A 13,068-nucleotide genomic window follows, 5' to 3' on the forward strand; every position below is an offset into this window, starting at 1 on the left:
GATTTAAAAAAAAAAAAAACAAAACTGGCAAATAAGGCAGATAGAGTTAGCAAGTGCTTTTAATAAAGCTGTCACATCAGAAGGAGCACATATAACTGAGGTATATTAAGTATAGCTCACATATGTTTAAGAAGAGCAAAAATAGCCGATTCAGGCCACTGCATGTCCTCTAATTATTCTGTCTGTCACCATTTAGATTAAAGACAGAAAGAAATGGGATAAAATTAAAAGTACATTTGGCAAAGGCACATCATGGTAGACTCACCATTTAGCTTTGATACATCAAAGGTCCTTTTCTAAAATGAAAATGCGGTCATTCTAATAAGGACTTCAGTAAAGGATGTAGTAAGATTCATTAATTAAGATAATGAAGAACATGACTCTTACCAATGTTACATATCTGCTGTTAAATTGTCTAACGGAGAGATAACAATGCATGGCATGGAAGAGGAAGGCAGCAGACAAAATTAGGAGCAGAACTCAAGGCCCAGTCTTGTGACTTATTTTAGCACTTTCATTCATAGCTTTGTCATAAATAAAAGTATGGTAGCAATACTAACCAGGAAGATACCTTTAATACAGAAAAGGGATGGAATACGACAACGAAGAAATTAGATGATCTGAAATAAATCTGGACTGTAAAATCTCAATTAATTAGGACAGTGAAATTCTGGAGAAGTATCTCAAGAGTAGAGATAGCTGACATTATTTAGTATAAAGATGCAGCCGGACAACTTATGATACGGAATGTATGATATGAAGCTTGCAACAATCCTGGAATTAGTATTCTAAGAATTCCATTCCCAGTATGGTGTTGAGATGCTTTCAATAACCTTCATAATTGGAAGAGAAATTAGCAATTGCTTGAACGGTCTTTGCTTATACCTTAGTAAGTATTGAACTTTCTAATGCAAGAAATTAAATCCTGCTGTGAATACTTCATGTCCATTCAAAGGTCCCAAAATGAAAACAGATATCCAATGCTGTACAGGCAGCTTCTAGCATAACATGTTTTTTGGGTACTATGTTTGTTTCCATTAACTGCCACATTTAATATTTTCATAGTGATGCATGATAATTAAATCTCAGTGGATTGTATGGCACTGCTCTCTTCCCTAGCATTTCACTGTCACACTCAAGCATCCAGAAAAGTTACAATGACTTTGCTAACAGAGTAATCTAAAATCACCCTGTTTTTCTGGAGCGTCTTACTTCAGCCCCTAGGAGGGTCTTCTGCTCTTTCCACCTTCTCCTAACCTATTCAGTTTTTCTTAATTATTTGCAATAATGCTTTTTTAACTATAGTTAAAATAGAAATTTGTCCAAAGTTATGGAGTAGCATTTACTACTGTGACTTCATTACCAATCCAAGAAGTAGGCAAAAAAGAGAACACATTTATTTATGCCCAAATCCAGGGAATATTAATTTTTCATAGGCAGTACAATAAAAATGCCTATCAGTGAAAACCACAGCAGTACAAGTAACTATTTCCTAGTAAATTTTGTTTTGCTTAAGCAAATACCTCAATGAGGTCATGTTTTTTCATAAGTAATATCTTTAATTGATAATCTAATCCATAATAAATTTGAAATGGCTAGATTTCAAAGTAGAAATGTAGTTCTTACCTCAGGATGAAACTGCTGCTCTGTACGAGAATGACAATATTGACAGCTATCCCCACTTTCACACCTTGAAGGTTCACCCCATTCATCTGCATGTTTTACATTGGGGCAAGGAGTGGACCTAGAAAAAAAGTGATGTCCAAAGCATGTTTGTATCTACCCCCCAGCAGAAATTTCAAACAATTTCCCACTAAATCTAAATCTACAATTTTATATTCTGGGACCTATCAAGTTGCAAATTCTGAGAGACTCGGACCTTTTTGAAATTATTTGACAAAAACATGAGCTAGTAGGATTCTACCTATCCTCTGTCTAATGTCATTTATTCACAGTTCTGAGACTGTCAAGCAAAGCCCATCAATTCTAAACCTTGTATCACTGCACAAAAAAAAAAAAAAAAAAAAAAACAAACAAACCCCAAATCAATGAAGAAACCACAGTGTATGATAATTATGTAAAATGCCATAATAATGAATGAAGTAACGATGAAAAGTAAGAGAGGAGATGCATTAAATTCTGGTCCTAAAAATAATGCTCAGAAATGGAAAATTATAGAACAAAACCAGGAAAAACAGACAGAAACTGTAATTGATCTTTTAATAACAAAGAAGGTTTGATCTAGTGATTCTAATTTTTGCTAAAAATTGCAGAAACAGTTCTCATTCTTCACAAGAAAGGATATTTTCATTGTAACTTCATAGCTTTTGTCTTCAGAACTGTCTGATCATTCTGAACAGATGCTTCCCCCCCCCCAAAAAAAAACTTTAGCAAGGTTATTACTGTTTTTATTCCATTAGGAATATCCAATTGCATTATAGAAGAACTCAAAAAGATCAGTCCATTAACAACTGTCTGATTCACCAAAAAGGCTATCCTTAATATGTATTTATGTACCTGTATTTGAATTTTCTGGGATTTCGTCTTCTATCTCGACTATTGTGATAGTGCGGACATGCGTAACCCTGGCGGCAGAGTCTGGGTGGCTTGGTACATTGTTCTGTCTTGTAGCCAGCTAATACAAAATTTGTGTCTGTGAACAGGTCAACAAATAAAAAACTAATTTTTGCATTCAGAGTGTCTTTAGTGAGTTTAGGTATCACACTGCTTCTTGTAAATAAATTGTGATTCACAGACCCCACCATTCTTATAAACTTAGACTGACTCTTGCATTTTTTTAGAATGAAAGTCTAACACATTTACATGCAAAGCAATCTTCATTGCTTTCATATTCAATAGTGGTATTAAAATAAAGTACACAAATAAAGCACTAGCAATCTATTGGTAGAAAAACTATGTGGAAATTCTCATTATATACATGTAATATTTTGATAATGAATACCTGAAAATACGTTATTAATTTTAGTAAGACAAACACTAAAAACATACACAACTTTATATCTGTATTTCTCTTAAGTTTAGTGTTGATCGTCCTCATTTCGCCAAAACTGCTTTCATGTTAATGCATGTTAAGGCTGCCCAGTAAAATCTTCCTGGACAAATTCTAGAGCCTCTTCTCTACCTTTGCCTCTGCCTCTAAATCTTTGGTTCCAAGGAGGAACTAGGAGATGACAAACAAGGTTCTATCTAGAAACAGAAAAATTCAGAAAAACAATGGAGCAAGTAAATAAATTAGAAAGTACAATTTAGATGACAGCAACCATTAATTTCTGAGGAGTAAATCATGTCAAACCAATCTAACTTCTTCCTAAGGTGGGAAAATGGAAGTAGGTAAAACAGCAGCAATGTCATGTATCTTGACCTCAGCAAATCTTTCAGCCCGAGATCCCAAAAGCGAATGCTACAAGACTCCTGTAGGATTTGTGGAAAACTAGCTGAAGAAACATTCTCAGAGAGTCATTAATGATGTATTTTCAAATAGCAAAGACTATTAATCAGAGTATTATACAGAGTCTATTCTTTGTTCAGTCCTTTTCAATAGTTTCATTAAAGTCTTAGGAAAATAAGACTGAAATCACCCGTTGTATGATTTTCAGTCCCCAGACACTATATGCAATCTCACCATATTTAAAGGGATTGACAGAAGCCATACAACATTATATAACACAGACCTGTCACAATGCAAGGAATGCAATAAAAGTGCCTGTCGTTGGTTAATTTTGCTATCTTTTTACGTCAAACATCCAGTATTTTTTTTTTTTTATCTAGATCTTACAATTAAGCTCTACACATTATTAGTACTTAAATGGTTGGACCTCACTCTGTAGCAGATTCAAAAAACGTAGAGCGGACAAGTATCATACAATTATCTCCCCTTGACTTTGCTAGAGACAGCACCTTCATGGGACCTCTTCCTGGGTTACTGTCCCCACATGAATTTTGTGGAAGTAATTGTACTTAGTAGTCTTTTCTAAAGTAAAATCTGGGCAAAAGCTTTAAAAATATCTGATTGATACTAACATCTGTGGCTACGTAATAAGCAAGTATAAACTCAGAACATGAGAATAAACTTTGAAAGTCTTAAGAAAACTATGGCAATTGGATTTACTTGAAGAGACCTAATAGAATGCTTTTGAGATGCTTTTGTATTTTAATATCCTGCTCCAATTTTCTGTTTAATATTCTATGTCACTCCTGTTAGTCAAGCCCAGCAAAAGTAACGGTCCATTAACTAGTCTATTAACTACTCAAAAAATGAAGACTCTAATCATTACTACTACTTAGCACAGAGCTCCTACTGACTTTTAAGAACATTTATTCAAATGACACAGCTTAGCAACACCTGTAACAAGCAAACTAAAAACACATATTAAACGTTTTCAGAAGAAAATGTTTTCAAAATGCAATCTGAACATAAATGTGACAGACAGTACAACTTGATCACAAATAGCCGTATTACTTATATAAACCAATTCTTTACTCTGTTAAAAATGGGTTTTGAACTTCTCACAGACGAAGACAAAGAACAACAAATTGGATCAAACACCAATAAAGAAATGGAGAAAGAAGTCAGAGTAATGTTACCCTGCCATCTTGGATCTTCACTAAGGATCTTCTCAATCATTGCCTGGCTTGCTAAAACTCCTGGTTGCAGATCTGGAATGCCTTCACCGCATCCTAGCTGCCCATTCTGTAAGGTTTCCTGTGCCTGAAGTTCTCTGGAATGGGGAAAAGAAAATAACACTGCTAAACTGTATAGCTACAGTAACCATATCTGTTGCAGGTATAATCCTGTCCACGTCTATTAAAATTCTGTCATTTAATCCAGCTCTTAACAAGACTAAATTGAAAAAAAAAGAAAAAAAAATTAAATTGCCTATTTCAAACTATTACTTGAGCTGAAGCTGGCAAACAATCACAAGGAATAACAACCATGTCACACAAATCAAAGAGAACACATGAACGAATGCTGGCATTATGTACACAGACTATGTTTGTACCAGCAATGCCCATCTGTACCTCTGCGTACCAGTGTGCTGACATTCTGAATATGCTATTAATTTCTGATATCCTACTGCCACACAGGACACGGTAGAACTAAAAAAGATACAGAAAAGGCAATAAGGGTGATGAGAAATATAGAACTCCTCCTCTATGAGGGAGAATTAAATGTCTTGGAAAAGTTATGACTGAAGGACAGTACCAAATATAGCTATCGAATACTACATCATATAAAAGCAGCCAAAGTACTTTTGGCTCACTGTAAGATTTTGGAAGAAAAGTGTCAAGACATTTGGGAGACCTAGTAACAAACAACAATCCTTACGAGGAAATGCAGTATCTTCTGCAAGAATTTACAACTGCTTTGCAAGTAAGCAACCACAAGCTTGCCAAAAGATCAGAATGACTACTACCAAACTAAAAGGTATTGTATTAGTGATATTAAACCTCTACCAAAAGTCTGAGACAATTTTATTACATTACTTGAGTAAAATTAAGCTATACAGACATTCAACAATAGCAAATCAGTACAAAAGATGGAAAAAAAAAAAGATACTACAGCATAATTATATTGGGTAGAATTTGAAGTAACAAAGTGAGGAATCAAATACCAGAGGTGGAACTACTGTACTCTACGAGACACAAAGGCCTCTATCTTCAATTGGCACTGCTTTCTCTAGACACAAATATTAAAGGAGCTTACCGCCTATACCCAAATACACCTACTCAAGATCTCCAAAGAGGAGTTTGAAAGGTGTGGTGATTTATAATGTAACTAGTTATGATATCATTTACGTATCATTTCAAGAACTTCCCAGACCCAAGTATCCTCCAAAAAGGAAAGACTCAAAGGGAAAGGAAGAAAAGACAGATTCAAAGTCAAGTATAAAACCTTCCAAACAGTCAGAATATTTCTTTTACAGATTCAGAAAAGGTGCAGGCAATAAGAAGGAAAACAGATAGTTCCCTGAGAGTGTTTTTGAAGAAAAAGGCTATTAAAGAGAATAAAGTTACCATCTGCATCACTGATTCTACTGTTATTTCTCTGCTTTTCACTTAAAATGAAGAAACCCTAATATCTGTGTCCACTGTAGAGCAAAAAGATCACCAAAGAAAAAATAAGACCCAATTGTTTGGACTTTCTTATGAATGCTGGATGCCTGAAATCAGGAGAAGCAACGGCACACGATTGTTTTTCATAAACACCAAAGAAGTCTGAGGTAGCCTACTTGTAGGTCAAAGCTGTTAAACATAAGACTCCCACTACAAATGTCTTCAGCTCCTCCTGATGCTCTATGCGTAGCCAACCACCAACAAACAATCATGTAACACATTAAAAGACATTTAGAGAACAGAGCTTAGTTTCAGTCTTGTTATACATTGGTTCCTCATTCTAGTACAATACAAAAAGATTAGAAAGATACTAAGCATTCTGTATTCAGACTGACATGGCATCACGCTGCATGTGCTAAATGAGGAAAGTAAAAAAGAAGAAAAAAGAAAATGGACAGATATCTTGCAGAAGCATCAACTAGCTAACTGAAGAAAGTCTTCTGAAAAGAAAAGCTATACATAACTAAACAGTATGTGACCAGGCAATGCAGCAGTGAATTCTGTGGCAAAATATGAATTTAAGTAATTACAAAATTACTGAACTAACTAACTTTACTAAAATTATTGTGAAGGGAGAGTTATCATCTCCCAACAGATGGTTGGGAATAAGGGGCAACAGAGGTAAGAATGTAAGATAGCAGCCATACCAGCTCAGATCAAAGGTTCATCTAAGCCTAGAATCCTGTCTCCAACAGTGGCCAATAGCAGATGCCTAGAGAAGAGTATAAGAATAGGGCAAGTGCACAGCGATACTTCCCCAGAATGCTCTTCCAGCAAGAGATACTTGTGACTCTCCAAGGCTTCAAAGCTCTCTAAGAATTGCCATCCTTTCCTATTGAGTATATACAGACCACTTTCTGCAGCAAGAGCTCCCCTTCCACCCATTTGTAACATCTCCCAACAACATGCTTATCTCCCAAGCTTTGCCCACAGCTAAAACTCATACCTACCACTACCCTGATTCATAAAACACCTTATTTTGACAATAACTTGATTATACATTAGGCAGGCGGAAAATAATACAGGTATCTTACATATGAAAACAACATAATTAAAAACTCCACAACATCAGTAGGCAAAATGTCAAACATACAAGCTGAGAACCTGAGAGACGGCTTAACAAAATCATAACTGCATGAATGTAAAATCCACATGCAAATTTTACACGGCATAAATGAAAAAAGGCAGAGTTTCTGGTCTTTTATCAGTCATAAGAATTACTTATATGGCTTTTGAAATTGCAAGTTACAAAACTTCAGTATTTTTATTTCCCAGTGTGCTTCTATCTGCTATCATGATGCCTGGTGAACTGTATTCTTATGTTTACAGTTACAGAAGCAAGTATATTTTTCATGCAAAGCGTACTGCATTTTCTGGTATGTGGTGATAACAGACGTGGTACTTCCTACTAATTAGGCCAAAGAATTTGAAATAAGACTACCTTATATCATATACTGGTGGTCTAAGGTCATGTGGACCATGAGCAAAGGCACAGTGAATTCCGTTCTTCACACAGTGACCCCGGCCATCTGTTTCATGAATGCATGTTCCAGTCTTGTAATATCTGAGATGATACTTCCTTTCTGTATCACCTGTTGTTCGATGCAGGTAAGGGCAACTACATAACAGAAAGAGGAAAGTTAGAGCATTGCTTTGAGTTTTGTTTTTAATAACTTAATTCTGAATTAAGCTATATCTCTTACTAACTTGTAACAAGGAACTTCACAGGAGTCTTCAAACAAAAACTGTCCCAAACAAACCACCATCACAGATCAGCTTCAAAATGAAAAATACTAATCTATTTCTTAGTATATGATAAAGTTATAGGAATTTACACGAAGTTGGCTCACCAATAAATTATTAATAATCTAGTAAGCACGTCTGTAAGCAACAGCATCATCTGAGCTAAGGAACAACATCTTTCATACTGATACAAGCTCAAAGCATTTCTACACTAAGAAGTACAAGATTTTTTTTTTTTTTAAATGTTATCATCATCTAAAATCAAGGAGTACTTGAAGCATTGTGAATTTTTTTTTCCTGCCTGCTGTTTATAAACCTGGAACTTACTGAACAATCTCAGGGGAAATCTAAAATCACTCTTCTATTAAAAGGAAGAGAACATTTTTTATATCAGCAATACGTCTTTGTATACATACTAACCAATTTTCAGACACAACCATGTGAGTTACAGTCTTTACTTTAAAATGGCTATCATCGGGTATGGATTGTAACTCTAGCTACCAATAGTAACCAAATTTTTAAAAACCCACAGAAATATATACACAGGGATGTCTGTTCTCTCACAATTTATTTCAGTATAATTAATTTTGGTCTCTGCTGGTTTTGAAAAAATACTAATCTCCAAAACTTATTTTCCCCTATCCCAAAGTAAAAAGAAACTGCACCAAAAAGCTTACAGAGTTATAGAGAACAACAAATGAAAAGTCCCACAGAAATATTGTACTTTGAAGGGAGGGAGAATAGCAAAGCACTAAGTAGACTTTAGCACTCATTAAAATTTATGCTGGCTTAAGCTTTAGAAACTAGACCAAACAAATGCAATTGTTTGCAAACACTTAGAAGCCTGCTATTTACATATATACATCAAAATCATACATTTTTTTCCTGCTGAGCTAAACACCCTCAGTTTGTGCTGATTTCCAGGAATCCATATTGTTTATGATTTCTGAGAATCAAGTTACTTCCTTGTAAGAATTTAAAACCAGCATTCTGTTAAACAAGATAAATTGGCTGCAGTTAGTGATTTGTACCTACCTCTTTAAATCCCAACAGAATTAATTAGTGGGAAGACCAGGTATACCAAATTCAGTGCTACATCTCATTTTGTCAGTCTAAGATGAAGCACAGTCTACACTCAGGATCTGAAAGTAGTTCTTTCACACTTCTTGGCTCTACATGGAAAGACAGACAGGATGCAATCTTTGTTGGACCCATCGTAGTGCCTCAGCCGAACTTTGTGATGTGTGAAAAGCACTGACACAGCCCTCCTGTTCTGCTAGAATTGCTACTGACATGGAAAAATGAGAAAAGCCACAAGAGCCAGATTCTTTTGCCAGCACTAGTCCTATACAGAACTCTAAACAAGAGGAAATGCAATCTGAGGCTACATTTTTGTTATTGCTAACTGTCCCACCACTAACAGAATCTTTGCAGGGGTCAAACGTTTCCATTTTCCCAGCAGACTGTCCATTACAAATTTTAATCTTTCACCCATATATGCAGATCTCACAAAGGTGAGAATATTCTGTCATATTCTTATGCGTAATGTTCACACCTCCCTTTTAATCTACTTAAAGTTTCCTCGTTCCTGTTGGAAAAAGAATCAAATGCCTTATCTTCCATGCAAGAAGTGCACAGGTGTTTACATTCCATTGCTTGTCTCCAAGTCCATGGTTCCTTTTAAGAGGGCAAACATTTCTGCTTAAATATCTGCAGTTTTTTTCCCCAGTGAAATCACCTTATCAGTGCAGGTCTCCCAAGAAGTGTTACAGTCTTCAATTATTTAAAAAATACTGTTTAAAAAAATTAATTCAATGAAATACAGTCATAATGTGTCAGACAAACTTGAATTTTATTGAAAACACAGCTTTCATACTGCACATTTTGCTAGGTGCCTAAAGAGTCCCATTAACAGGCGAAGTCCTCCTCCAGAAACTAACAGAATGCTTTAATGAGGCTAGCCAGTGTGACTGGGACAGTTTGTTATTTGAATTTTGTCTAAGACTTGTAAAGAACTAGATAAGGGCTACTTCTAAAGGTTACTCAGAAGAACTAAACAGTGTGCAAACCTCAAAAAGCAAAAACGATGGCATCAACTTTGCATGTGTATGTTTCACATAAAAATGTGTTACTCATACAATACCACGATAATACATATGCCATCAACCACAGACATCTCGATCAGCTGTAGTCCATTGCAGGATCACTAGTCAGAAAGGCAAAAACCCCTAATAAAAGCAGCTTTTAGATGGTAGCTAGTACTTATTCACACACAGCATCAAACTAAGCCAACACACTGAAATACGCACAGAAGAAATGTTCTACGCAACCTTTAATGAACTAGAGGGATGTTAGATCTTACCTTCACTTTATTGGTGAAATATTTTAATGGATCATAAACCATGGCAATATATAGCTTTAAACAAGACTACTATTTTGATTTTAAATGGCTGATTTGAATTATCATTGGATTACACAGCTACAAACTGATAAATCTGATCTTACGTACCATAACTTGGTACTAAAGTTGTTCAGACATCATTTATTCCTTAAGAACTAAGCTTTTATTTAAAATAAATAAATAAAAAAAATTGTTCCCAGGCAGAATAACAAATCTATTTCATGGCCTGTATTTCTACAGTCATCTTCCAGCTTAAAATAACTGTTCTGAATTTTAACTTAGTAATCGTGAATCAGTAAAGAACATTACTCTGTATTTTTAAGTTCTATTGGAGTCTACACACAACACAACTTTGCAATCAGCTTTGCTTTCTGCATTTGGATCTCACAAAGTGAAACTGTCATTACTTTACTCAAACTAAGTAGATGTATATACCATGAAACAGAACATACATTCAGAAAAACTTCAAAGGTTAACTGATTACTGAAATGTGTATTTCCTTTTCACACTCTTCTTAATTCATATAATAAACATTCCAAAGATATCCTTTAAGAATAAAACAGTTCCAGTGTAAAGGATAGTGCTAGATATTCTTACGTATATGAAGACAACTACATAGTTCTACTTCTGTTCAACCTTGAGGCACTGACATTTTTTTCTTACTATTACTTGAAGCGCTCTTCTGTAGTAGGCTTCTGTAATTCATTCACTCTTAGAGCAGTCTTACATTACAGACACTAACATACTCAAAACAATCTTCTAGAATCTGACATCAGTTGACTGTAACAGTTGGAAAACACATCAGATTAAAAAAAAAAAAAAAAAAAAAAAAAAAGAAAGTATCACTTCTGTCCTCACTTGTGAAATTGTGAGGAACGCTATTCACTGCTCAAAATATACGCCTCTAACTCTGCAAGTAATCTAGCCTTTCTCACACGCCCTTCCTTAGAACAGATTGTTTTAATTTGCTATCCTTAGAAAAGCCTGCTTCTAAACAGCTGTAAAATTTTGGGCTTCCTTTCATTCCAAGTTGAACTTTGGAAAGAAATACACAGTCAAACCCGGGTGAAATCAACAATTTGTACTTAAACTCTCCCGAAAGTAGATTCCTGAGAACAATTACGGGTGTCATCACTCTACCTTTCTCGCTAGTTCTCTATCAACTCACAAGCTGCATTAACCTAATCGTGCGTTCAGATAAGCAGAACAGAGAAACAGAGACATAGATAAAAGCCCCATCTGTTGTTCTAGATAGATTAAAATTAAAGTGTCCTGGCACTACTGTTTATAATCTATTTCTGTAAGAATCTGAAGTTGCTCCAAATAAAAGACTAAATTTTACGCAAAAGACAAAACAGGGTCAAAAAATACTCTTTTGCTGAGTTCTGAAACAGAAATGCTGCTGCACTGTAAGCATGGCCTCAGAAATGTTGGTGTTTTCCTCCATTTTTTTCCCATGTCACTACAGACATACTCTGGCATTGTCTATCTTTAAGAAAGTTACCTTTTGACTTCTCTTGCCCTTCCCAGCCATTTGCCCTGTATGCCTTTTCTCTTCTACCTTAACCTCAATCAGCTATCAACTTACAGTAGTTGACTGCCATTTCTAGACACCAGTTCTCAGGGTCAGATCTAAAATAGAGCCTCCACCATTCAGCTGAAACTTCTCTCACAAATGTCTGCAATAATCTCACCTTGTAACTGAGTCAAAGAAAACAGATTCCATTTTCTCTACTCAGATCTATCCTAATTTTCTTAATGTACTGTCTGCTTTGCTCATGTTTTCTCCCCTTGAAATATTGTTCTCTTTTGTTTATGGGAATTCAGTTACATTCACATTTTCCTCTCAATCCCTCCCGCAGCCTATCTTCCAACTTCAACATTCTCTTATGCCTCTGGTGAGGGGTCTCACAGGACTCCAGCCTTGGTCCCTGCTCTTATCCTTCTACATTTGGACAATTACACTGCGAAACACAAACTTGAAAACCACCACCTCTTTGCTGATAACTTCTAAATCTATCCATTTAAATCAAACGGTAAGCACAACATGCTAAAACAGAGGTATGAATCTCATTACTGGTCTTATTTCTGGCAAGTCCTCTGCACTTCCCTTATGCCAGAAAATATACACCTTTTTTGTCATTTAGGCTCCTAACCAGGGAGTAATCTTCAGCAACTAGAGGGGACAACCTTTCCAATCCAATTGTAGCAAAAACGTTTCCATCTCACATCTCAGGTATTGAAACATTTCTTACTGGCTTCTAACAATTCAATCGTGACCAGCTAATACCCTGTTAAGATACTGCTTCCTTTTTCCCCCTTTTAAATCGGTATCTAGCACTCGATAATGAAAGGTCAATTTTTGTCCCCAACCAATCCATGACATAAGCATCCATTACCCTCACTTGTTGATCTTCAGAGAACTGCCCATGCTGCCCCAGGATTGGCAGGAGTGCTTTACAAACACCTGAAAAAGGTAACTAAGTGTTCTCTTTTAAATCATCCCTCAGAGACATTTTTTGTTGTTTATATTGCTTAGGCATGGTATTCAATATTGTCACACTCCCTAGTGTGTTTTTGTTGTTTACCTTCTCTTATCTGTGCCATTTAGTTTATAAAGCCTCTGGGAAAAATCCGCCTTTTTTTTTTTTCTGTGACTACAGCCTATAATACAAAAGATACCCAATTCATAACAAGTGCTGCTACATGCTACAGTAACCAAAACAATTAATCTTCAATTTTTAAAACTGCATATTTCCTGGCTGTTGTCCTGCATTTTCTTTTTTTGT

The 13,068-nt window shown here is 35.6% G+C and overlaps 1 protein-coding gene across 3 annotated transcripts in view; it reads right to left on the reverse strand.

The window, feature by feature from the left end:
• Window positions 1-13,068, reverse strand: part of UNKL (unk like zinc finger) — a 56,860-nt gene that overhangs the window by 41,453 nt on the left and 2,339 nt on the right. For all 3 annotated transcript variants that reach the window (XM_086759628.1, XM_086759627.1, XM_086759626.1), the window contains 4 exons: window positions 7,577-7,753; window positions 4,606-4,739; window positions 2,518-2,653; window positions 1,627-1,744 (listed from right to left, as the gene is read on the reverse strand). In XM_086759628.1, the coding sequence (XP_086615754.1) occupies window positions 1,627-1,744; window positions 2,518-2,653; window positions 4,606-4,739; window positions 7,577-7,753 (565 nt within the window). The remainder of the gene's footprint in view (window positions 1-1,626; window positions 1,745-2,517; window positions 2,654-4,605; window positions 4,740-7,576; window positions 7,754-13,068) is intronic.

Source organism: Chlamydotis macqueenii, chromosome 15 (genome assembly GCF_036417535.1).
Source record: "Chlamydotis macqueenii isolate bChlMac1 chromosome 15, bChlMac1.mat, whole genome shotgun sequence".
Taxonomy (NCBI): Eukaryota; Metazoa; Chordata; class Aves; order Otidiformes; family Otididae; genus Chlamydotis; species Chlamydotis macqueenii.